The sequence below is a fragment of the Oncorhynchus kisutch genome, linkage group LG10, assembly GCF_002021735.2.
Source record: "Oncorhynchus kisutch isolate 150728-3 linkage group LG10, Okis_V2, whole genome shotgun sequence".
NCBI lineage: Eukaryota > Metazoa > Chordata > Actinopteri > Salmoniformes > Salmonidae > Oncorhynchus > Oncorhynchus kisutch.
This window is the reverse complement of record NC_034183.2, coordinates 66,038,174-66,062,057: the sequence shown is the minus strand read 5'-3', so window position 1 is coordinate 66,062,057 and position 23,884 is coordinate 66,038,174. Positions and strand designations below refer to the sequence as shown.

Below are 23,884 nucleotides of genomic sequence, written 5' to 3'. Positions count from 1 at the left end.
TGCAGTCAGGTCAAGACCCTGGTGTGGACGACGAGCACGCAGATGAACTTCCCGAGATGGTTTCTGACAGTTTGAGCAGAAATTCTTCGGTTGGACAAATCCAGTTTCATCAACTGTCCAGCTGGTTGGTCTAAGATGAGCCCGCAGGTGAAGAAGTCAAATGTGGAGGTCCTGGGTTGGTGTGGTTACACGTGGTCTGCGGTTGTGAAGCCTGGTTGGACATACTGCTAAATTCTCTAAGACCACGTCGAGGTGGATAATAGTAAAGTTAACATTAAATTATCTGGCACAGCTCTAGTGGACATTCCTGCATTATGCATGGCAACTGCATGCTCCCTCAAAACTGGAGACATCTGTGGCATTGCATTGTGTGACAAAACTGCACATTTTAGAATGCCATTTTATTGTCCCCAGCACAAGGTGCACCTGTATAATGATGATGTTGTTTAATAAGCTTCTTGACAATCATCCACCTGACAGGTGTGGCATATCTTGGAAAAGGAGAAATTCACTAACAGGGACGTTAACAGATTTGTGCACAACATTTGAGAGAAGCTTTTTTGTGCATATGGAAAATGGCTGGGATCTTTTATTTCAGCTAATGAAACATGGGACCAACACTTTACACATTGCGTTTATATTTGTTTAGTATATCATTTATCAAGACATTGTCAATATTGGATCAACTTGAGTGTTAAAAAGGCCAATATACAAGCCAGAATGTTGAGTTCTGTTCAGATCTTGCAGCTTGCCCATAGATCTACCAAATTATGTTCGCTGATGCTGCTGAAGTAAGACATTGAAAATGAGAGCTCTTATCATATATTCTGAAACAATATGACGCAACAGACCTGCGTTGGAGAAGAAAACAAATCAAATGGCCAGTAACGCTTCAGTGATCTACGGGCTCCAAGGGGCCTCTTATACAGTTCAAACTACCCGGGTTGAGGTTAAATTATTATTGATTTATTAAATCGCACCCACCAATATGGAACCTCAGCTAACATAGTATGTCACTGGAAGACAGCATTTTAACCATATAATTAGGAATTAGAATAGTATTTAATAGGATCTCTATGACTAATGACAGACTCAATTTATGAATACATACTGTAACTAGGCAAATATCCAGACGAGATCATGATGAATTGGTTTGAACTAGCATGGACCTTAAAGAGTTTAGTAACAACATTGGTTTTAATGTTTGCAAGACAACTCTTTACAAGAGAATTACATCATTAATTACGGTGCGAGCATGTATATTATTATTTATTATCAGGGATGTCACTGTCAAATCCATAGAAAGGGGTCTCTGCTTATTCCTCTCTGGTCTCACCCCGCTTTGGGCTGTGGCCCCCCACTGGACTGAGATGGTACAGGAAGTAATCTAGCATGTACATTCTGACTGGCTCAACGTAATGGAAGGATATAGATGAATTGGAGCAACAGTCTGGACCCTGACAGAGGGAGAAAGAAAGGAAAAAAACAGATGAGCAGGAAGCTCAATGGCACTGAAGGGAGGTCATTTGATATGTGTTCTACTGAGAGTGAAGACCTACTTACCACTTTGGAAGGGTAATAGTTGTACTGGTGGAACCATTTGGGCAGTATGTCTTTGGTACAGAGAAGTTTACCCAGCCACAGGGGGTGGAAGGTTTCCCTGTGTTGGTGGTCTCTAGAGTCCCCTGCCGGGACTCCCAGCTTCTGGAGGCAGAAGCCCAGTAGTAGGTCCTCTGCAGAGGTGGACTGGGTGCAGGTTCCATGGTGCAGGGCCCTGACGTAGCGTCTCACAGACTCGCGGCTCAGTACATAGCCAGCACCACCACTCATGTAGCCTTGATGGACAAAGCGGCGAAAACGTCTGCCCAGATACACAGGCTTGTCTGGGCTGAACCGAGACAGGAGCAGACGCAAGTTTTCCACAATTACATAGGTGTCATCATCAGCTTTGAGGAACCAGTCAGCCTTGTCTAGGTAACTGGAAATTGAGGGAAAGAGGAGGGTCAAAGACAGAAGGCAGAGTTTGTCTCCTTCACCAGCACATACAAATAGTGCTTTCAGAACACATTCACACCCTTGACCTTTCCAACATTTTGTTGTGTTACAGCCTGAATTTAAAATGGATTAACCCCATAAAGTCGAAGTGGAATAATTTTTTGGAAATCTATGACAAGACTTCATAATGGCTGTCTAGCAATGATCAACAAAACTTAAAGATCTTTAAAAAGAATAATGTATAAATATTGTACCATCCAGGTGTACAAAGTTCTTAGAGACTTACCCAGAAAAACTCACAGCTGTAATCATCAAGCCAAATATGATTCTAACATGTATTGACTCCGGTGTGTGAATACTCATGTAAACGAGAATGTTTTCAGAAATGTTTGCAAATTTATGGGACATTGTATGTAGATGGGTGACCAAAAAAAGAGCATCTTTACATAGGTCACCTGACTGACAGTGACATCAGCCCATCCATCCACATTGCACTACATACATTCGGTAAGTATTCAGACCCCTTCACTTTTTCTTATATTCCAGTCTTATTCTAAAATTCTTTATTTTCGAAATCAATCTACACACAATACTCCATCACAAAACAAAAACAGTTTTTTATACATTCTTGCAAATGTCCAAAATATAAACTGTAATATTACATTTGCATAAGTATTCAGACCCTTTGTTGAAGCACCTTTGGCAGCAATTACAGCCTCGAGTCTTATTGAGTATGATGTTACAAGCTTGGCACACCTGTATTTGGGGAGTATCTCACATTCTTCTCTGCAGATCCTCTCAAGTTCTGTCAGGTTGGATGAGGAGCTTCGCTGCACAGCTATATTCATGTTCGATCAGGTTAAAGCCCGGGATCTGGGTAGGCCACTTAAGAACATTGAGACTTGTCCCGAAGCCACTCCTGCATTGCCTTAGCTGTGTGCTCAGGGTCTTTGTCCTGTTGGAAGGTGAACCTTCACCCCAATCTGAGGTCCTGAGCGCTCTGGAGCAGGTTTTCATCAAGGATATCTCTGTTCTTTGCTCCGTTCATCTTTCCTTTCCCTCGATACTGCCTAGTCTCCCTGTCCCTGCCACTGAAAAAAATCCCCACAACATGGTGCTTCCATCAGACGTGACGCTTGGCATTCAGGCCAAAGAGTTCAATCTTGATTTCATCAGACCAGGGAATCTTATTTCTCATGGTCCGAGAGTCCTTTAGGTGTCTTTTGGCAAACTTCAACGGGCTGTCATGTGTCTTTTACTGAGGAGTGGCTTCCGTCTGGCCACTACCATAAATAACTGATTGTTGGAGTGCTGTAGAGATGGTTGTCCTTCTGAAAGATTCTCACATCTCTACAGAGGAATTCTGGAGCTCTGTCAGAGTGACCATCGGGTTCTCGGTCACCCCCGATTGCTCAGTTTGGCCAGGCGGCTAGCTCTAGTGAGAGTCTTGGTGGTTACAAACTTCTTCAATTTAAGAAAGATGGAGGCCACTGTGTTCTTGGGGAACTTCAATGCTGCAGAAATGTTGTGACCCTTTCCCAGATCTGTGCCTCGACACAATCCTATCTCAGAGCTCTACGGACAATTCCTACGAGCTCATAGCTTGGTTTTGCTCTGACATGCACTGTCAACTGTGGGACCTTATATAGACAGGTGTGTGCCTTTCCAAATCATGTCCAATCAATTGAATTTACCACAGGTGGACTCCAATCAGGTTGAAGAAACATCTCAAGGATAATCAATGGGAACAGAATGCACCTGAGCTCAATTTCAAGTCTCATAGCAAAGGGTCTGAATACTTATGTAAATAAGGTGTTTCAGTGTAAGGTATTTGCAAACATTTCTAAAAACCTGTTTTCACTTTGTCATTATAGGATATTGTGTGTATATTTAATTTTATAAATTTTAGAATACATCTGTAACAGAACAAAATGTGGAAAAATTGAAGGGGTCTGAATACTTTCCAAATGCACTGTAGATCTCCTATACCACATGGATTCTAGACCACCAGAATCATGTCCTCCATCAATGTGAGAGAGATTAGGAGAACATACTGGTGCTGTGGGAGCATTACCCGTCATGCAGTAAGTTGAAAGCGGCCATGGTCTTATTGTACAGGTTGGCCCGTCCCTCCTCTGTTGCCAAAGCCAGCACGGTCCCAGGGAACAGGAGGTCCGGCTTAGAGCTCATGAAGAGCAGTGTGTCACAGCGAGGCCCCCAGGTGTTCACTATGTGTTTAGCTCTGGTCCACAGAGTCTGGGGTGAGGTCAACACCCAGCAGAGCAGTCGACCCGAAGAAGGGGTGGGGGAGGGAGGCAATGGCGAGAGGACTGAGGCATTAGTGGCAACAGCAGAGTAGTGTACTGAGAGAGAGAGAGAGAGAGAGAGAGAGAGAGAGATATGATCATGTGGCTGAGAGTATTGGAGATATTCAGAGAGATGTAAAAAAAATACTGTAGCTCCAATTTACCTGAAGGGAGCTCACCCAAGAGGCTGCTGGTCCGTGAGGACAAGGGCACGGTCTCCTGAGAGATCTGATGTGCTTTGTAGTAAGCAATGGCAATGAAACAGAGACAGAACCCCAACACAAAGCCAGCACAGAACATCAAATCCAAGAGCCTGGAAGGCTTTGAAGTGGACTTAGACATAATCATCTGCACAAGACAAAATCATATTGTAAAAGTAATGTCTAGGTTTACAAAAAAGAGCATTCGCAGACTAAGTCAATCAAAAAACAATCTGGTTTATAAGAAGTTGTAACAAGGAGACACATCCAGCACAGAAAATGTCTAACTGACATCTTGGAGACTGGCCCTTATATACTAATCAGACAGCACCAAATGTTCTTGTCACAAACGTGGGCCTTCAATTGTGTAGGCAAAACGAAACATACTCTGATGATTGTCCTGGGTGTTGGTCGTTCAGCTAGTCAGAATATGACAAAATATCCACAGGAAAGTATTAAACAGACTTCAACACATGGCTCTGTGTGGCAATCAAGATGTGTTTGCTCATGACTGAACACACGAGATGGAAGTACATGCACACATAATACAAGGTGTTTACATGGTTTTGTGCCAAGTGCTAGAAATGTCTACTTCAGTACCGGTGCGCTAAAAAGCTGGGTAAACAATACTTTCCGATGGATATTTTCTCTCAAATTTCCAACAGCTGAAGGACCAACTGCACAGACAACCAATAGAGTAAGTTCAAATGTCATTTTATTCAACATTCTGGCTTGTAGGGAACATTACCAGGATTCTGCAGTGCTTTGCTTCAGACTGTATACCAAGATTTGGTATAAAAGTCTGATTTATGAAGCTATAGAAACACCAGCCCAAGAAGCTTGAGGTTTGTCAAAACAGAAGGCAGTGACTTGGTCAGCTGCTACAGAGTCACAGTGTCATAAATACAATACTACAGTGAATAATAAGTGTGTCCTTGTACATCGTCTGGCATCACCCACTGTCAACAGATATGATAATAATCCATAACATAAGTCTATTGACCATCAACCCACACCTTGAGTGTCACAAACACTGGACATCATGTGTGTTACAGAAAGGGAAAATATAATTATGCTAAGCATAGTGTTAATCACTCTAAACTAAATGTGAACTTTAGTGATCTAAATGTCCCATTACCAACATGCATAGACCTACAAATCAATCCTAAATCTTACATTTGGTTTTTACAAAGTTCTATCAAACATACCAACCCTCTGCCTTCCAGAAACAGAACAATGACCTGATGTGACGGTTAATTGGACACCACCCCTGCAGACGCACTGCCCACCAATTGATTGATTGGGGACACAGTAAATGGACCACTAGATGGTGCCATAGAGCACCATAGAGCACTTGGACACAATCCTGGGCCCAGTTTATCAAAAAATTATCCATCTGGAGTTCACCTTTTGTACAGGATTAAATGCATAGAAATATATTGAATAGAAAGGTATCCACATTCAAGACAATGATTTGTCCATTCTACTTCTGTGCATTCAATCATATCCTGCAGGTTTGCAGCACAATGCACTGAAATCAATTACTTTTTTCTTGGCCCAATAGCTTACTAACATACTTGTCTCAACTTAATCAAGGGCTGCTTAAATGGAATCCTTATGTTAGTAGAAAATCAACATGAGTATTACAGATGTATACTGTTGAAACCAGTGGAGTAGTTCAGGGTAAACATACTTTAATAACATTTACACCCCTTGCAGAGAAAAAAATACTCACTGAAAAGTGATTGACATAACAAAAATAAGGCAGTTTATTGCAACTAATAGCATTGGTCATTGAACAAAAATAACCAAATATGCATGTGGAAAAATAACAGAACACTTGATTTATAAAATCAGATTCATCAACAAAATATAAAAAGCAACATGACAACAAAACTGTTGATAGACAGACGTAACCAATTGCTGCACACATGAACACATGCTGAAACAGTAATGTCTGATTACTCAAGCAGGTCAATGATTTGGAGATTCAGGCCATCCAAAACCCAGTACAATGGAGGAACAATGCCAATATCATTCAGCCACATGCATCAAATACACATCTAGCCACCATGTTAGCAACACTCAACCTGCAGCCACTCAAACACCTAAGAACAGCTGATGGTTTTGTTAGAATTCAGTTCATCCTTGTCCTCCAAGTGTTCTGACTTAATCGCAAGTGCGTCATTCCAGTTTGTCTGTCATTTTGACAGGCAGGCAAGAGGATAGTATAGGCTGAGGCAGGGCTGGGACAGACTGACACACAGACAGTACAATGACCAGATGAGTCAGGTGCAGAGAAAGACTTGGATAAGGAGATCTAGAGGAGAGGAGAATTTAAATAGATCAATAAATATGCTTTTGGATAGTTTTGTAGCTTTGAATTACGCTAGTTAGATGTGTTCAAAAGGCATTAAAGGCCAACATTTTGACATAGGAATTCACACACACACAACAGTGAAAGAGCAGGATGGAACAGTGTGAGGATATGAGAGAGGGTGTGGGTGAGGAGGGGCACAGAAGAACTAGGATCCTTTTAGTTTCATTATAACTTTAATTTAATCCACACAATAATCCAGAAATATTGAAGAGCTTTTCCCCCTCTAATCTTTGCAGACATGAAGCAGTGGGTTGAGTGGAGTTGGATGGAGAAGGGTTTGGTTGAAAAGGGTTTTGTTGGTAACTGTGTTAATAGTGATAGTTTGTAGGTAGATGTTCATGATCTATTGAGTGTCTCCAGGTTGAGGCAGGCGGTTTGGGTTGGTTGGTTGTTGGCTTTGCGCTGGGCAGACAGAGCTCTGGTGGCATGGCGCCCCCTAGCTGGGGGAGAGTGCAGGGCTGGGTTCCATGCTGATGTTGACCAGACACTCACTGGACTTGAGGCTGGACATGGACTTGCAGCTGGGGAGAGAGGACAGAGAGCCACAGAGACCCAGCATAGAAGGGGTGTAGTCTTTTCCTACAGAGGAGAGAATAGACAAAACACAATAAAACTATGTCCCTAAAGCACACTTTGGCTATCAGCATAACTTAAACACCCACATAAAATACACCATAGACACTGTTCAAACATGCCTTTGTATGTGTGCGCTTGTGAGGACATGTGGATGCATTCTTCTAAGTGGGTTTCTGTTTCTGTGTGGTTTTGTGTTGATGCATGTATGACAGTGGGTGACTCGGTTCACATATTTCTGCAGCATCAGTATGCATTGATGTGCGTCTACAAATGTGTTTGTATAATGTACATTTATCTGTTGAGCACCAACCTGTATCTCCGTTCTGTTGCCCATCGGTCTTCTGGGAATCAGAGTTCAGACTGACGTCAGCTGAGAGCTGCTCCAAACTGTGGAAGCTTCTCCTGAAGGGATGAGTGACATCATGAAATACGGTTACAATAACATCTGTGTAGAAATCGCTTTGAAATTCCCTGTTTGCTAAAATTATAATAGTTTGACTAATTTTAGTTAATGTGACAAAACAAGTAAGTATAGTGTAGAGAATCATTGTACCATCTAAACCGCTGTGAAATATATTTCCCATAACCAAAACCCGCTGCAGATGCTATACAAAACCGTAAGTAAAAGATGCAAAAATTAAACTTAAGAACGTGAAGCATAGAAATACCACACATAGAACAGATATACACTTCTTATACTTCCTTTCAATGAGAATGACATGTCTATATCACCCATTTCTATGTGGATTTGTTTGGGTCGCCCAAAAAGTTACATAATGCAGCTTTAAATGTACTCATTCAGTAGATATACCTGCGGAAGAGCTTGACGTCCCCCTGGTTGTTGTAGCCTCGTATGGAGGGCCACTGGTTGACCAGAGGGATGGACAGATCCTTAGTCAGGTGGGAGGAATCACAGGGGATGAGGGCAGTGCTGGAAGGAACACGCTTGTGATTAACTCTTAACATCATCTGATATGTGATGTACTGCATTTGTGTGTGTCTGTTTATGATGTTTTATGTGTCCCCGTCAATGTATACTAGTGTGTGTGCATTTGTATACTGCTCTCACAGTTGTGCCTGCAGCTCCAGTACGATGGACTCCAGCTCCTTCTTCTCCTGCAGGCTCTGGACTCTGAGCTCCTCCAGCCTGGCACTCAGCTTCTTGTTCTCCGTCTCCACGTTCTTCAGCTGGGACTCCCGCAGACGCACCAGCTCCTCCAGGTAGCCCTGCATCACAGACACAGACCCAGACGCAGACACACAGTTAGAAGATAGGACTGGAGTGCACACAGATAGACTGTTCTGCATACCCCAAAAGTACATAATTATTACTCTATATACAGTGCCTTCGGAAAGTATTCAGACCCCTTGACTTTTTCCACATTTTGTTACATTACAGCCTTGTTCTAAAATGGTTCAAATCAAATAAATTCCTCAATCTACACACAATACACCATTATGACACATCTTAAAAACTGAAATACCTTATTTACATAAATATTCAGACCCTTTACTATGAAACTCGAAATTGAGCTCAGATGCATTCTGTTTCCATTGATCATCCTTGAGATGTTTCTACAACTTGATTGGTTTCCACCTGTCGTAAATTCAATTGATTGGACATGATTTGGAAAGGCTCACACCTGTCTACATAAGGTCCCACAGTTGACGGTGCAGAGCAAAAACCAAGCCATGAGGTCGAAGGAATTGTCCGTAGAGCTCAGAGACAGGATTGTGTTGAGGCACAGATCTGGGAAAGTGTACCAAAAAATGTCTGCAGCATTAAAGGCCCCCCAAAACACAGTGGCTTCCATCATTCTTAAATTGAAGAAGTTTAGAACCACCAAGACTCTTCCAGAAGGACAACCATCTCTGCAGCACTTTACCAATCAGGCCTTTATGGTTGAGTGGCCAGATGGAAGCCACTCCTCAGTAAAAGGCACATGAAAGTCCACTTGGAAGTTGCCAAAAGTCACCTAAAGACTCCCAGACCATGAGCAACAAGATTATCTGGTCTGATGAAACCAAGATTGAACTCTTTAGGTCTGAATGCCAAGCGTTACATCTGGAAGAAACTTGGCACCATCCCTACGGTGAAGCATGGTGGTGGCAGCATCCTGTTGTGGGGATGTTTTTCAAAGGCAGGAACAGGGGGACTGCTCAGGATTGAGGGAAAGATGAACAGAGCAAAGTACAGAGAGATCCTTGATGAAAACCTGCTACAGAGCGCTCAGGATCTCAGACTGGAGTGAAGGTTCACCTTCCAACAGGACAACAACCCTAAGCACACAGCCAAGACAACGCAGGAGTGGCTTCGGGGACAAGTCTTGAAATGTCCTTGAGTGGCCCAGCCAGAGCCTGGACTTGAACCCGATGGAACATCTCTGGAGACCTGAAAAGCTGGAAGATATTCTATGCCCCATGTCTTTAGGAATGTAAGGTTATCAGGAGGTCAAAAGGTCACCTTCTGTGCATACACAATCTTAAACCTCTGCTCCATCTTGCGACACTTGTTCCTCCAGCTCTCCTCGTCAGTGACCAGGGGGATGTAAGGGTGTTCTGGGACACTTTCGTCACTGGCACTGCTGTCCACACTGCACCGGTCATCCTCATCACTCAGGTAGTCATAGCTGTAAGCAGGGGACATATAGCAGGGGAGTTACACACCGCTTATAGTCATATCTATGGGTATGACTAAGCTACTGACTAGTATGACATATATTCGCGAAGTGGGCATGTGGTTGTCTCACCTCTGAGTGAACTTCAGGTAAGGTGTGAAGTCAATCACAGCAGGGGACTTCCCATCCAGCGCCTCCCCCTTCAAGCAAAAACTGGACAGAGAAAGAATTGTGAACTTTAAGATAACAATGTAACAAATAATAATGCTATGATTCTGCAGGCCTGAGTAATGCTGCCTCACCTGAAGTCTATGGCACTGAGGCCAATGAGCATGCCTGTCAGAACAGTGGCCTCCTCTCTCAGTATGATGGCTCCGTCATCATAGAACCTCCTGCAGTGCAAAGCCTTATGATTAGTTATGTTTTGCATGTTGTTTCGAACGTAGCTTGGCAGTTAATAGGCTAGATGGGATACTATTTTGTGGTATATCTGACCTGGTTGTCCGTGTGTCCCTCAAGGCTGTGGCCACATACTCAGACAGACGCTTCTCCATCAGCGCCACACGGATCCATGCCCGACCCTGCAGGAAACAATGGAAGGAGAGAAAGAACGAAAGGGGGGGGTCAGAGGGAACGAGGGCGTGAGTGCCAGCTAAGGGATTTTTTGATCTAGTCACACACACACACACACACACACACACACACACACACACACACACGATCCCAGTCCTTGCCTTGGCTCGTGAGGTGCTGATGTTCTCAATGTTTTCGATGCTGGCGATGCAGTTGTTCTGCACCTTGCTGCATGCCAGCCGGATGTAGTCCCAGAAACTTCGCTGGCCATCTGAGATGAACCAGCTTCCAGGACCTGGTCCACAGATAAAACACTGACAATGACTCCCATCTCCTACAACAGCCCACACAGTGTCCCTGTCGCTCAACGCAACACAGCAGATTGGCTTTGCATCAGCACTTTAACTCAGTCAAAACAGATGGGCATGCCATGAGCTCATGTAAAAATCATTACATTTGCCTATTATACAGTGGGGCAAAAAAGTATTTAGTCAGCCACCAATTGTGCAAGTTCTCCCACTTAAAAAGATGAAAGGCCTGACATTTTCATCATAGGTACACTTCAACTATGACAGACAAAATGAGAGAATCACATTGTAGGATTTTTTATGAATTTATTTGCAAATTATGGTGGAAAATAAGTATTTGGTCAATAACAAAAGTTTATCTCAATACTTTGTTATATACCCTTTGTTGGCAATGACAGAAGTCAAACGTTTTCTGTAAGTCTTCACACACTGTTGCTGGTATTTTGGCCCATTCCTCCATGCAGATCTCCTCTAGAGCAGTGATGTTTTGGGGCTGTTGCTGGGCAACACGGACTTTCAACTCCCTCCAAAGATTTTCTATGGGGTTGAGATCTGGAGATTGGCTAGGCCACTCCAGGACCTTGAAATGCTTCTTACGAAGCCACTCCTTCGTTGCCCGGGTGGTGTGTTTGGGATCATTGTCATGCTGAAAGACCCAGCCACGTTTCATCTTCAATGCCCTTGCTGATGGAAGGAGGTTTTCACTCAAAATCTCACGATACATTGCCCCATTCTTTCTTTCCTTTACACGGATCAGTCGTCCTGGTCCCTTTGCAGAAAAACAGCCCCAAAGCATGATGTTTCCACCCCCATGCTTCACAGTAGGTATGGTGTTCTTTGGATGCAACTCAGCATTCTTTGTCCTCCAAACACGACGAGTTGAGTTTTTACCAAAAAGTTATATTTTGGTTTCATCTGACCATATGACATTCTCCCAATCTTCTTCTGGATCATCCAAATGCTCTCTAGCAAACTTCAGACGGGCCTGGACATGTACTGGCTTAAGCAGGGGGACACGTCTGGCACTGCAGGATTTGAGTCCCTGGCGGCGTAGTGTGTTACTGATGGTAGGCTTTGTTACTTTGGTCCCAGCTCTCTGCAGGTCATTCACTAGGTCCCCCCGTGTGGTTCTGCGATTTTTGTTCACCGTTCTTGTGATCATTTTGACCCCACGGGGTGAGATCTTGCGTGGAGCCCCAGATCGAGGGAGATTATCAGTGGTCTTGTATGTCTTCCATTTCCTAATAATTGCTCCCACAGTTGATTTCTTCAATCCAAGCTGCTTACCTATTGCAGATTCAGTCTTCCCAGCCTGGTGCGGGTCTACAATTATGTTTCTGGTGTCCTTTGACAGCTCTTTGGTCTTGGCCATAGTGGAGTTTGGAGTGTGACTGTTTGAGGTTGTGGACAGGTGTCTTTTATACTGATAACAAGTTCAAACAGGTGACATTAATACAGGTAACGAGTGGAGGACAGAGGAGCCTCTTAAAGAAGAAGTTACAGGTCTGTGAGAGCCAGAAATCTTGCTTGTTTGTAGGTGACCAAATACTTATTTTCCACCATAATGTGCAAATAAATTAATTTAAAATCCTACAATGTGATTTTCTGGATTTTTTCCCTCATTTTGTCTGTCATAGTTGAAGTGTACATATGATGAAAATGACAGGCCTCTCTCATCTTTTTAAGTGGGAGAACTTGCACAATTGGTGGCTGACTAAATACTTTTTTGCCCCACTGTATGTGTGACATTATACATATTATGTAAATGGGTAAATAGTAACATTTGAAACTAGGGTAAGCCTTGAGGCTTCCGTATCCTGAGTTAGAAGACCGAGAGACTGATGGACAGTTCCATGTCCTATACCTGCCATGTTACCTTTGAAGCGGTGGCTGAGGATGTGTTCCAAGATTGCAGCGAAGTTGACAAACTCCTCGGATGAGTCATCGATGGGCTCGGCTGTGTACTTTTCCAGGAGTGTCTTCACCGAAAATCTAAAAGAGAGGAGAAGAGAGAGACAGAGGAATGAGAAACAAACAAGATAACTACGTACATATTTGCGAAACTATTATATATGCAATAAAATGCAAGTAGCAAAGAGGTACAGTATGTTGAAAGTAAAGAAATCATGTAAAAAACAACAGTAGAAGCAGACAGGCAGAGACAAATGTACTACTGTACTTGACTTGTGCTAAACAATAGCTGAGAGGAGTTCTTTGGGAACAATGCCATCGAATGCATCTGAGGTCAACCCCAATTGTCTTGTGTGCAACACAATGTCCCCCTTCAAAGTGTCCGTGACAACAACACAATTAACCCCCTTGTCCCAACCAATGACAGATGACACGGTTGTCGGCGTGGCAGCCTTTGTTCAGTATGGGCTCCCAGGTCCTGTCCGTCCCTTGGTCTGATCCCTGTAAGGAACCAGCCGGCATCAGAGTATGACCAAATACACCCCCCCCCCTCTCTATACACGGTGGTCTGATCTATTTAGGACAGCTGTAGCCACGGATTTAGTTTGGTTGATGACCTCAAGATTTCACTGCACATCCCACTGAGAGCTAAGCACAAGAGGCTATGCTGTGCCTGCTGAGTGTAAGCTAAGAGAGAGTCCAGGCACAGACTAGGGCTGACTGCCTCTTGTTCCATGGGAAACACTAGCATCACCGAGGGCAAGACTGCCCTGGCAGTGGGCAAAACTTCCATAGCCAGGGGCAAGACCACGGTCGCGATGGGCAACACCTCTGTCTCCAGAGGAGTGACCACCACCTCCATGGGGGACTCCACCATCAGTAGGGAGAAGACCACAGTAGCTCTTGGCGGAGCTAGTTTCACCAGGGGAACCACCACCACCTCCTTCCGGAAGGCTCTGATGTCAAAGCGCAGGACCACCTAGAATAAATGGACAGGAGCTCAGACGCCAGGTCCAAGACTCCCAAAGCAACCAGGACGTCAAAAAAAGACTTGACTGAAGAGGAGGAGTGGAAAGTCACCTTCCTGTCCAGCAAGACTAGCTTCACTAAGGGCAGGATCTTGATTCTGAAGACTAAGTACGCCATCTCCTGGGGCAAGTCCTCAGTCTCGTGGAGCAGAACCACCGCTACCCTGGGAAAGATCACTGTGACCATGGGAAAGACCTCCGTGACACGAGACCAGACCACCAGCTCTCTGACCACTCTCACCTTCACCCATGGAGAGAAGTCTGTGTCTGTGGTCAAATCCAGCCTCACTAGGGGCAGACAAACTACACGGAACATCTACTGGGATTTCCACCTGTGATTATTGTATACCGTTACACTCAAAACAGAGGGACTTTAATCTGCTCAGTTTCAGCAGGTCAGTAGTAGCTTAAATCATGTCCATTTGTAATCAATTATTCCATGTGTCTGATCAATGTGCAGCATTCTGCAGCTCGAGTGTCAATGAAGCATTCATGTTTTCGAAGAGAAACATTGAGCATGTCTTTCAAAATGAATCCCACATGATGAAAGTATTGTTCGGATGTGTTACGGATCTAACAGGCTTGAAATCAGATATTCAGATGTGTGACAGAGGAGATGAGGTTGGTGGTGTGTTGGCAGGGAGGGAGGCAGGAGGACACAGCTGTGTGTGGTGTATGTGGAGACACTGGACAGAGCATGTGTCATCATCAGTGTGCTGTTCAACAGAGAACCTCAACAGTAATTCTCTGAAGCAAAAATACAGCTTAAATGTCCCCATTTGTTATAAAACAACAATTGCATGCTGATGAAATTGGTCTGTTTCAAGGTTGAACACATTACAATAACTATGCTATGTTCAGTTTATAAAGGACGGTCTTAAACTAGGAAATGTGTCTGTCATAACTGATTGATTGATGTAACCTGATGCTTATAAAATAACTGCTTCAACACGGTTTGGCTTGATTTTATTTGTTTGCAAATTTGACATATTATATAACATACAAGTAGTAGGAAACAAATGATATGTTCTGTCCTGAAGTGGAATAATGAATTATTTGCATACTAAAGGACAAGGACCATAGACAAATGGAATAGAAGATTATCTGATAATCCCTAGATGGAATAGACCATTTTATGGACACAGACACTTGGAAAAATCCTAAGAGCCACACCCATATTGGAGACTGAAGCCACATTGCACATTTGAGAAGAGAGGTCATAGGTCATTGATGGAAAACATGAACTTACGTCAACATCCTTTCCTATATAATAATGTCTCACATGATATGTTTCATGATGCACATGTTCTATAAAGCTTCACACAGAACTAAGGATTTACAATCAGGGAATATAGCCAACAATGCCGCAGGATCAAGTGATGTCACCACATATTGTCCTCTGGGCAACAATGTCTCCTTCAGCCGCGTCGTGGTGGTGATGGGACAATCGTTCCACTGTACCAAGCCCTCAGATAGGCTACAGCCACCTACGGCTGCCTCTGTCCAATCACAGGGACACATGGGTGGTATGTGGCCTTCCAGAGCCCACGTCTATAAGCTCAACGAAGGCATTATGTGACACGGGGGTAGCACTATCCACACTTAGCATTCTGGTCTACTCTGGACTCTCGTTACTGTTACTATCACAACCAAGCTTTACTGAGCGGGGTGTGCTGCATGAGCGTGCAATGTGTCGCGCCGAGTGAACCCCAAAATCCACCACCTCAGCAGGGTCAGGAATTCAACCTTCTTCTCAATGGGCAACACCAGCATCACCGAGGGGAAGACGGCCCTCTCCCTGGGAAACACCACTATCAAGAGGGGCAAGACCAAGCTCACTGTGGGCAACTCGTCTATCACCAGGGGCAAGAAGACCACTTCTCTGGGCGCCTCCACCATCGCCAGTGCCAAGACCAAGCTCACTATGGGCAATGCCTCCTTCAGCAGGGGCACCACCACCACCTCGTTTCGAAAAGCCTTTTTCGCCAAACGCAAGACCCTCTAGATGAGAGGGGACATCATTGGGTGGAGGGACTGGTGGCTAACTCAACAAAACGGAAAGACAACATACAACAACACCATCACAGGGGACATAAGGACATCACCGCAACATCTACACAGACTATATCTAAACTGACTTCTAAAACACTGGATTATTTTGCTTTGGACCATTTTACTGTTTTGATCAAACAGGATTTTATCAAAGAAACAGGTCAGTGGTTTTAGAATTCTTAGATGTGTTCTACTCTACCCATGATTCCAGGTGAGTTATGTGTTGTGCAGAAGTCAATGACTCTACCCATGATTCCAGATGAGTTATGTGTTGTGCAGAAGTCAATGACTCTACTCATGATTCCAGGTGAGTTATGTGTTGTGCAGAAGTCAATGTCTGTTGTACATGTTATTGTTGGACACCCTATTCAGTTGCCTAGAGAACAAAACTTTGAGAACATTTGGCCTGCTACATTGTTGCAATATTCTATGACAATTAGGCACTTTAGGTATTTCTGCAGTCCTGATATGTCAAGGAAATCCGTAGTTAGCAAGATGGTCATCTCTGATTATCAGTAAAATCAGTTTATGTGATTACAACATCCGAATCTAATACTGTGGTTGAATGATTAGAAATGGATAATGTCTCTCGGTATGAAGGGGAGTTTGAGCAGTAATAACTGGTATGATTTAAATGCTAATGGATTGAGTGCCACAGCAAGATACACTTGGTACGATTTGTCACTGAAAAACAACTGCCCGGCTTTAAAACAAACATCTTTTGTGCCCCCCTCACTCCTCTCGGATCCCAGCCAAACCCACTCTCAGCTCTCTTCAAACGTCCTCTTGTTCTTTTTGCTACCTTTCCTACTGTACTTACGTTCAGTTGTGCTTCATTTACAATACAATTTAGGATCAGGGTACTCTAATTTGTCCAAAATAATCTCAGAAGATTAGGATTGACAGCTCTCAATCACAATTGTATCTCTTCCCCACTTTGTCTGACTCTCTCCCTCATCGCCCCCCTCCCCTCTCCTCTCTCCAGTCTTGGCCTAACCAGCAGGATCAGCTGACATTGGAGGATTCCTCCCTGGCCCCGGCCATGTGAAGTGAACACTGTCTGTCTGATAGTGTGTTTCAGATTCTCTACTGGGTGTGCGTGCACCTGGAGGATCCCTCCCATAGGGGAGATGAGCTCAGCCAAGGGAGGAGATGCAAGCCCTGTGTCTATGCGCCATGCAATATCATGGGACGAGATAGAATTAGTTTACTTATTTGCTCTGACGGAGAGATTACAAATGTTATGACCAAAATAATGTGTCACATCAGGCAATATCGATAGCTGGAACGGTGTGGTCACATCTCAGTGAAGTGAATGTGAAGAGAATGAGGAACCAGGCAGGGTGTCTCATGGCCAGTGTTTGTGCATTTGGAGGAGTAGAAAAATAGAGGTGCTGGGCTGGGAGGAACTGAAGGCATAATTCATAATAATGAACATGATGAGGGGATGTGATATGAAGGATATAGTATGTCACAGACAGTAGATATGGTAATAGGAGAAGAGGTAGGTGGGGAAAGGTTCAAGTGATATATACTGGAATGTTAAGTGTTTGGTCCTGCTGGTAACGTTCACATTGCAATGCCAATGAACCTTGCTTATGTTTAGTAAGGCAGAGGTCATTTGTGCAATAATATGCTAGAAATATGTGAAAACAAGAGGATAATCAGGCTGAAAAGAACACCAATATTACAATGATAATTTGTTATTCTAGGATGGCAGGCTCTGAGTGCTGCTTTAATGTGCACAATGAACAATGGGACAGCAACTTCTGAGTGGATGAGAACGTTTTTTATGAGGAAAAATGTAGAGCAGTGGAACCCTGAGGCTGAGAGAGAGAGAGGTAGAGAGAGAGAGAGGTAGAGAGAGAGACAGAGAGAGAGTGGCTGAGAGAGAGGCTGAGAGAGAGGCTGAGAGAGAGAGAGGCTGAGAGAGAGAGAGAGAGAGAGAGAGAGAGAGAGAGAGAGAGAGATGAAGAGTGGGACCATTTGTGGTGCTTTGCCATTGTTTAACACAAGAAAGGACACACACAGAGTGAAGAACCATACTGTCCAGTCCCTCACAGAACCCACATTCAAGTTTCAAAGTACTTCACAATCATTGTGCAGCTGGTCCCACTTTATATGTCCTCCTCAGGATATTGCAACAGAGACAGTAATGGCACATTCTCCCCAGCCACACCCAAAACAATTGAAGGCTTCAAAACTCAAAAGATGACTTGTTCTTCCTTCTCATCTCATCCCCTTTTATTTACAGGGAGCACGGGTGCAATAGGGTAGGACCTCCAAATCTTTAACTATCTTATTTATGTTGTTTTCTTAGGTTCAACGTGTTGGCACCAACAGTGTTCATCCAGTCATGGACCTCGTCATGAGAGCTCTTAGGCCAGAATATGCAACAAAGTAAAATATCAACTGGCCTGTAACAAGATTCCCTAGTGATAGCTGTTTCTCCTGGTTTGGCCTCTTTCAATAAGGTAAAATAGCAGCTATTGGTACAGTCTGTTTCTCTCAGATGAACCAAGTACAGATGACACTCTGGTCCCGCCATGTTTTAAAAACATATGTAGCCCATAGCAACAGCTATACTGTTATGTAAGACTTATTTTATTCTTGACATTTTATTATTATTCTGGCCATGGTAAATACTTATAAATGAAAGCCAGCTTAAGGCATGAGTGGTATCTCCTTCTGAAGTTATTTTTTTCTCAGGACTTGAAAAGTTCATGGTGCCAAGTTCCAACAGATTTCTTCAGGCATTTTCAAACACACATCAAATTAGTACATGAATACATGAGACTTTTCCACTTGGAGACTACCAGCTGGACCATACTGTATATCTATGACCTCTGCTGACTTAACTATTGACCTAAGACCTTTGAGCCAGGGAAGCAACAATAGTTTCCTGTGATGTTGAGAGTATTTCCAGATTTCCGTCACTGTACTGTCTATTGCTGTGCATGGAAATCTCTGTCATCAAAATAAGTTCAGTCGATGAAACATGATGTAATGGGGAGGTCACTTCGACACATCAGATCACTGCATTTTAGAAGTCACTATATCTTGGCTTTGGTGTCGAAAACAGGGCCAACCCATGAGATGTGCCATCACAGAGTAGGTCTACTAGTATTACTGAACCCTACTATATCAGTATAGCACTACAACAACCATGTTAATGACTTGGAGGAAGAGCTCTGAATGGGAGTGTGATGCCACTTTGGCAAAATCCATTATGATCCCTGATGACAAATTGGCATGGGGATGAAGTACTGGGTCCAGCATTTCACCAAGGGTAAACAGATTCAAATTCAGTAATCAAGAACAACTCTGAATGTTCTATTATCATACACAAATAGGCCTCGAAACAAGGATTTACTTCCAAAAAAAATGAAAAATAGGAAATCCAAGCATGTTAATCTATGTGTGCCGATGTCTGGTAAATGTGCATGTTGTGATAGTGGAGGAAATGTTTTGTATTCAAATTGAAAATATATACACGTGCACTAGTGTTAGAAGAAGGATCATGCTTGGGCTGGTGTGCTAACTGAACACTAATTTGGGCTTCGTTGGGAGGGATGGCTAATGATCTGAAGATAACTGTGTCCATATCAGTCAAACCTTTTTCATGACTCCCTCCATTACTCTTGGCATTAGTCTGGAGCACAGATCCACCCTCTATTCTTTGCCCCAAGGCTGCCCTGCTCTGCCCTGCTGGTAGCCCTGCCTACACAATGAGACACACACAACATCAGCCTGACTCTATGCACAGCCAGAGGTCCTGAGGTCACAAACATTCACAACCTTTGTCAACTTGAACACCACCTGGGACAAGGGCTGTCATTGGCTGACACATGGAAGTATTATACACATCTGTCTGGCAGGAAAAGAGGCCTCTATGACTTACAGCCCATCTTAGACTGCACAATACAAAAGGTAGACTTGACATCGACACAGATGCTTTCAGATATTCAAAGCCTGGGGAATACATGTATTACCCTTGCATTAAACTTAATTCATAGCTCTCATTGAAAAGTAATTCATGTCTTTCCCAGTGGAGACAACTGTATGATTAGCATTACTGATGAAAAACTGTTGTGAACATTTTTTGTTTTGTTTTGTGTCCTGTGCCTGTCTCTTTAAATGTCTTGGATTAAAATGTCCTTGGCACGGTCAGTGTATGAAAAATGACCGAACTGCAACAAATGTCTCTTTGTTCTCTCGCTAATCCTTCTTGGAGTCTGAAGTCTATGTCTTTGAAAACATTCTTTATTTATGGTCATGATCCATGTCTGTTCTATGTGTTCTATTACACTATGTTCCACTAAATGCAGACAGAACCCTTGACAGAGAGGTGCTGTAATAAAAAAGTGCTTGATCGTGTTCCTGGAGTTTTCATTTGTCTCTATTCTTCTATCCAAGCAGCAAACAAACACTAAACTCAACATGTCATATCATGAGGATGTGGCCAATGTCGATGTCATCGGATTGGAAGGATGGCAAGATATCCATGATTTGTAACAATGAACCATATAAGCCTCCCAACACTCCACATTGAATGCATAACTCATTTTCTGCTATTTTTTTTGTCGAGAAATGATTTAGTGAGAGCACCAGGAGCTTGAGTGATGTCACTCCCGTTGGTCCCCTTAGAACAATGCCTCCCTCAGGAGATAAAATGTTGTGTCCCTGACAGCAAGACAATGGGTCTCCTGGCCGCACAGAGTGACAGCACACACTGGACACATACAAGCCTCATCTGATAGTTTCACATCTAATCATGAGGGTGCCCACAGATAATATATTCACATTGCTAACATACAAGCTGCAGGCCACAGACCCACACGTTTCTGAGGCAACAATCCAGTTGCTGTTCCTACTGGAGCTCCTTATATGAAGACAGGGATATAATCCATGATGACTCGAGACGGAGATGAGGACACACAGTGAAGAGGAAGCTTACAGTATAGATTACAATTACAATTTAGGTTGTAGTTATTATAGGAATTATAAGACTATTTCTCTCTATACCATTTGTATTTCATATAGCTTTGACTATTGGATGTTCTTATAGGTGCTTTAGTATTGCCAGTATAACAGTAAAGCCTCAGTCCCTCTCCTCGCTCCTCCCTGGGCTCGAACCACGAACACAACGACAGCAGTCACACTCAAAGCATCGTTACCCATGCAGAGCAAGGGGAACAACCACTCCAAGTCTCAGAGGGAGTGACGTTTGAAACGCTATTAGCGCGCACCCCACTAACTAGCTAGCCATTTCACATCGCTTACACCAGCCTAATCTAGAGAGTTGATAGACTTGAAGTCATAAACAGCGCAATGCTTGAAGCACAACGAAGAGCTGCTGGCAAAACGCACAAATGTGCTGTTTGAATGAATGCTTACGAACCTGCTGGTGCCTACCATCGCTCAGTCAGACTGCTCTATCAAATCATAGACTTAATTATACCATAATAACACACAGAAATACGAGCCTTAGGTCATTAATATGGTCGAATCCGGAAACTATCATCTCGAAAACAAGACGTTTATTCTTTCAGTGAAATAGGGAACCGTTCCGTATTTTATCTAACGGGTGGCATCCATAAGTCTAAATATTCCTGTTACATTGCACAACCTTCAATGTTATGTCATAATTACGTAAAATTCTGGCAAATTAGGTGGCCCAAACTGTTGCATATACCCTGACTCTGCGTGTAATGAACGCAAGAGAAGTGACACAATTTCACCTGGTTAATATTGCCTGCTAACCTGGATTTCTTTTAGCTAAATATGCAGATTAAAAAATATATACTTTTGTGTATTCATTTTAAGAAAGGCATTGATGTTTATGGTTAGGTACAGTTTGGAGCAACGACAGTCCTTTTTCACGAATACGCACTGCATCAATTATATGCAACGCAGGACACGCTAGATAAACTAGTAATATCATCAACTTTGTGTAGTTAACTAGTGATTATGATTGATTGATTGTTTTTTATAAGATAAGTTTAATGCTAGCTAGCAACTTAACTTGGCTTATTGCATTCGCGTTAACAGGCAGGCTCCTCGTGGAGTGCAATGAGAGGCAGGTGGTTCGAGCGTTGGACTAGTTAACTGTAAGGTTGCAAGATTGAATCCGCGAGCTGACAAGGTACAAATCTGTCATTCTGCCCCTGAACGAGGCAGTTAACCCACCGTTCCTAGGCCATCATTGAAAATAAGAATGTGTACTTAACTGACTTGCCTAGTTAAATAAAAGGTGTAAAAAAATTATTAAGAAATAAAATCGGCCAAATCGGTGTCCAAAAAGACCGATTTCCGATTGTTGAAATCGTCCCTAATTAATAGTCCATTCCGATTAATTGGTCGACCTCTAGTATAGATGCATAAGGACACAGAGACAAGACACATTGGGTATTTTGCAAAAACACATATGCACTCTTGAAATAATTGTGATATATATATATATATATATATATATATATATACACAATTTAATAGAGTATTATATTATATTAATTTACATGACAAATATTTATCATCATGAACTATTCACATTAATTATGCCTTTACAAATAGGAATATTCTAGGATGGAGCACTGATGATACATTAGGCTACTTTGGGTAAAACATAACTTGTCCTTCACCAAGTTATCAAATAGCATTCATGACAACCAGACACAGGGGTATGACTGCTATATTATCAGCAGTATCAGCTGTAGGTATCAGTTACTCTGGTATAGACGAGCTGGCAAAAATGTTGTAGGCCTATACTTCTTTCTGAGAGCCATCGGGTGAAATTCCTCTGGGTGTTTTTAGTGCATAATGAGTACAGCACAGCAGCATTCAATGACCATAATAAACATCCGATTTCACTGTGATGTCATTATCTTGGAGCAGCATTTCTATAAGCGGTAAATAATGTCCTCGTTCCAAGAAGGTTGTCGTCATTGCGACATCACCGACCTGGGGAATTCTGGTGGACCTATGCTCTCTCAAACATAGGCCTCACACACCCCATTTAATCCACTTTCCTTTCAAATAGGCCGACATAGCGGCGGAGACAGCGGGGTGTCCACCAAGGTGAAACCGCATATGTGGCTGTTTATTTTTAAAGCGATCCGATTCTCTCACCGTTATTTACCAAGATACATTTTTTTTTTTAAATGTATCCATTTAAATTTTCCCAAGTAGCCTTATGTATAGGCTACCACAGTGTCCATAGCTGGGTATTATGTTGCATTTTGTTTTTCTTTTCGTTTTCTTATGAGAATATATGATTGGGAACAAACACAGGACACAGCTGGCCCTAACACTTAACTATTGCAGCCGCAAATTATTCGAACGCTTAATACATTGTAGCCTAAGCCATTGCACATTGATTTCCATGCATGCATTAACTAATATGTGTGGTTAACATGACGTGCCAACCACACGAAACCTCTGCTCCCTTGTGTTTACCTGCATACGGTGATGAGATTTTTTCGCTCCACGCCGACGCTCCGAGAAGATGCCTTTTTCGATGTCAAACCCATAGCCATTGCTTTTCGGACACAGCCGGATTCCATTCAGCAGCGGTACGGAGCCTTCCCGTAGCCCAGCACCACCAAGACCCCTCCCTCCCCAGGCCTATGCCATATATTCCGGTGTCCTCACTTCTCCGCGAGAAGCTGATGCTTAATTAGTGGGCTCTACGTTGACGCACAACGATGGAGTTGTGCAGGGTCGAGTTGGGCAGGGTGAATAGACAGACAGTATAATTAAAATACCCTCTGCATCAAGATACCCAATGCACATATGTTGATTTATCCTACATAAAATATCCTATAATTTAATAATCCTACTTTTTATCATAATGTGCTTTGCGGTTTTATAACACTATAGAAAAGGATATTATTTAGTTGCGCCACAAGATATCTTACAAATAATATGCAATAAAACAA

At 43.0% G+C, this 23,884-nt stretch overlaps 2 protein-coding genes across 4 annotated transcripts; both read right to left on the bottom strand.

Moving 5' to 3' along the window:
- Nucleotides 1-629: 629 nt before the first annotated feature.
- On the bottom strand, nt 630-6,053 carry LOC109882226 (glycoprotein-N-acetylgalactosamine 3-beta-galactosyltransferase 1). Of its 3 annotated transcripts, none has more exons than XM_020474322.2 (5): nt 5,678-6,053; nt 4,466-4,649; nt 4,070-4,358; nt 1,564-1,978; nt 630-1,457 (listed from the first exon to the last, which is right to left on the bottom strand). In XM_020474322.2, exons 2-5 carry the CDS (start codon nt 4,647-4,649, stop codon nt 1,317-1,319), a joined length of 1,029 nt encoding a protein of 342 aa, XP_020329911.1. In that variant the 5' UTR covers nt 5,678-6,053; the 3' UTR covers nt 630-1,316. The 3 variants fall into 3 exon arrangements, with proteins under 3 accessions (XP_020329911.1, XP_020329909.1, XP_020329910.1); XM_020474320.2 differs by having other exon boundaries at nt 5,710-6,053; XM_020474321.2 differs by having other exon boundaries at nt 5,714-6,053.
- Nucleotides 6,054-6,175: 122 nt separating this feature from the next.
- LOC109882221 (RUN domain-containing protein 3A) lies at nt 6,176-23,674 on the bottom strand. Its single transcript, XM_031834820.1, has 11 exons — nt 23,403-23,674; nt 12,833-12,948; nt 10,810-10,943; nt 10,571-10,656; nt 10,378-10,467; nt 10,208-10,288; nt 9,922-10,087; nt 8,527-8,684; nt 8,269-8,388; nt 7,768-7,859; nt 6,176-7,460 (listed from the first exon to the last, which is right to left on the bottom strand). The coding sequence occupies exons 1-11, from the start codon at nt 23,507-23,509 to the stop codon at nt 7,318-7,320; spliced, it is 1,293 nt and encodes a 430-aa protein (XP_031690680.1). The 5' UTR covers nt 23,510-23,674; the 3' UTR covers nt 6,176-7,317.
- Between the last annotated feature and the right edge of the window lie 210 nt (nt 23,675-23,884).

What these genes read in the sequence shown, in the direction of transcription:
- LOC109882221 (XM_031834820.1), bottom strand. Translation starts at nt 23,509, where the DNA reads ATGGAATCCGGCTGTGTCCGAAAAGCAATGGCTATGGGTTTGACATCG. An exon ending in AATCTCATCACCGTATGCAG is followed by an intron (nt 12,949 to 23,402) that starts GTAAACACAAGG and finishes CCTCTCTTTTAG; the next exon opens with ATTTTCGGTGAAGACACTCC. An exon ending in CCTCAGCCACCGCTTCAAAG is followed by an intron (nt 10,944 to 12,832) that starts GTAACATGGCAG and finishes TCTGTGGACCAG; the next exon opens with GTCCTGGAAGCTGGTTCATC.
- LOC109882226 (XM_020474322.2), bottom strand. Translation starts at nt 4,649, where the DNA reads ATGATTATGTCTAAGTCCACTTCAAAGCCTTCCAGGCTCTTGGATTTG. An exon ending in CTTGGGTGAGCTCCCTTCAG is followed by an intron (nt 4,359 to 4,465) that starts GTAAATTGGAGC and finishes TCTCTCTCTCAG; the next exon opens with TACACTACTCTGCTGTTGCC. An exon ending in TTCAACTTACTGCATGACGG is followed by an intron (nt 1,979 to 4,069) that starts GTAATGCTCCCA and finishes CTCAATTTCCAG; the next exon opens with TTACCTAGACAAGGCTGACT.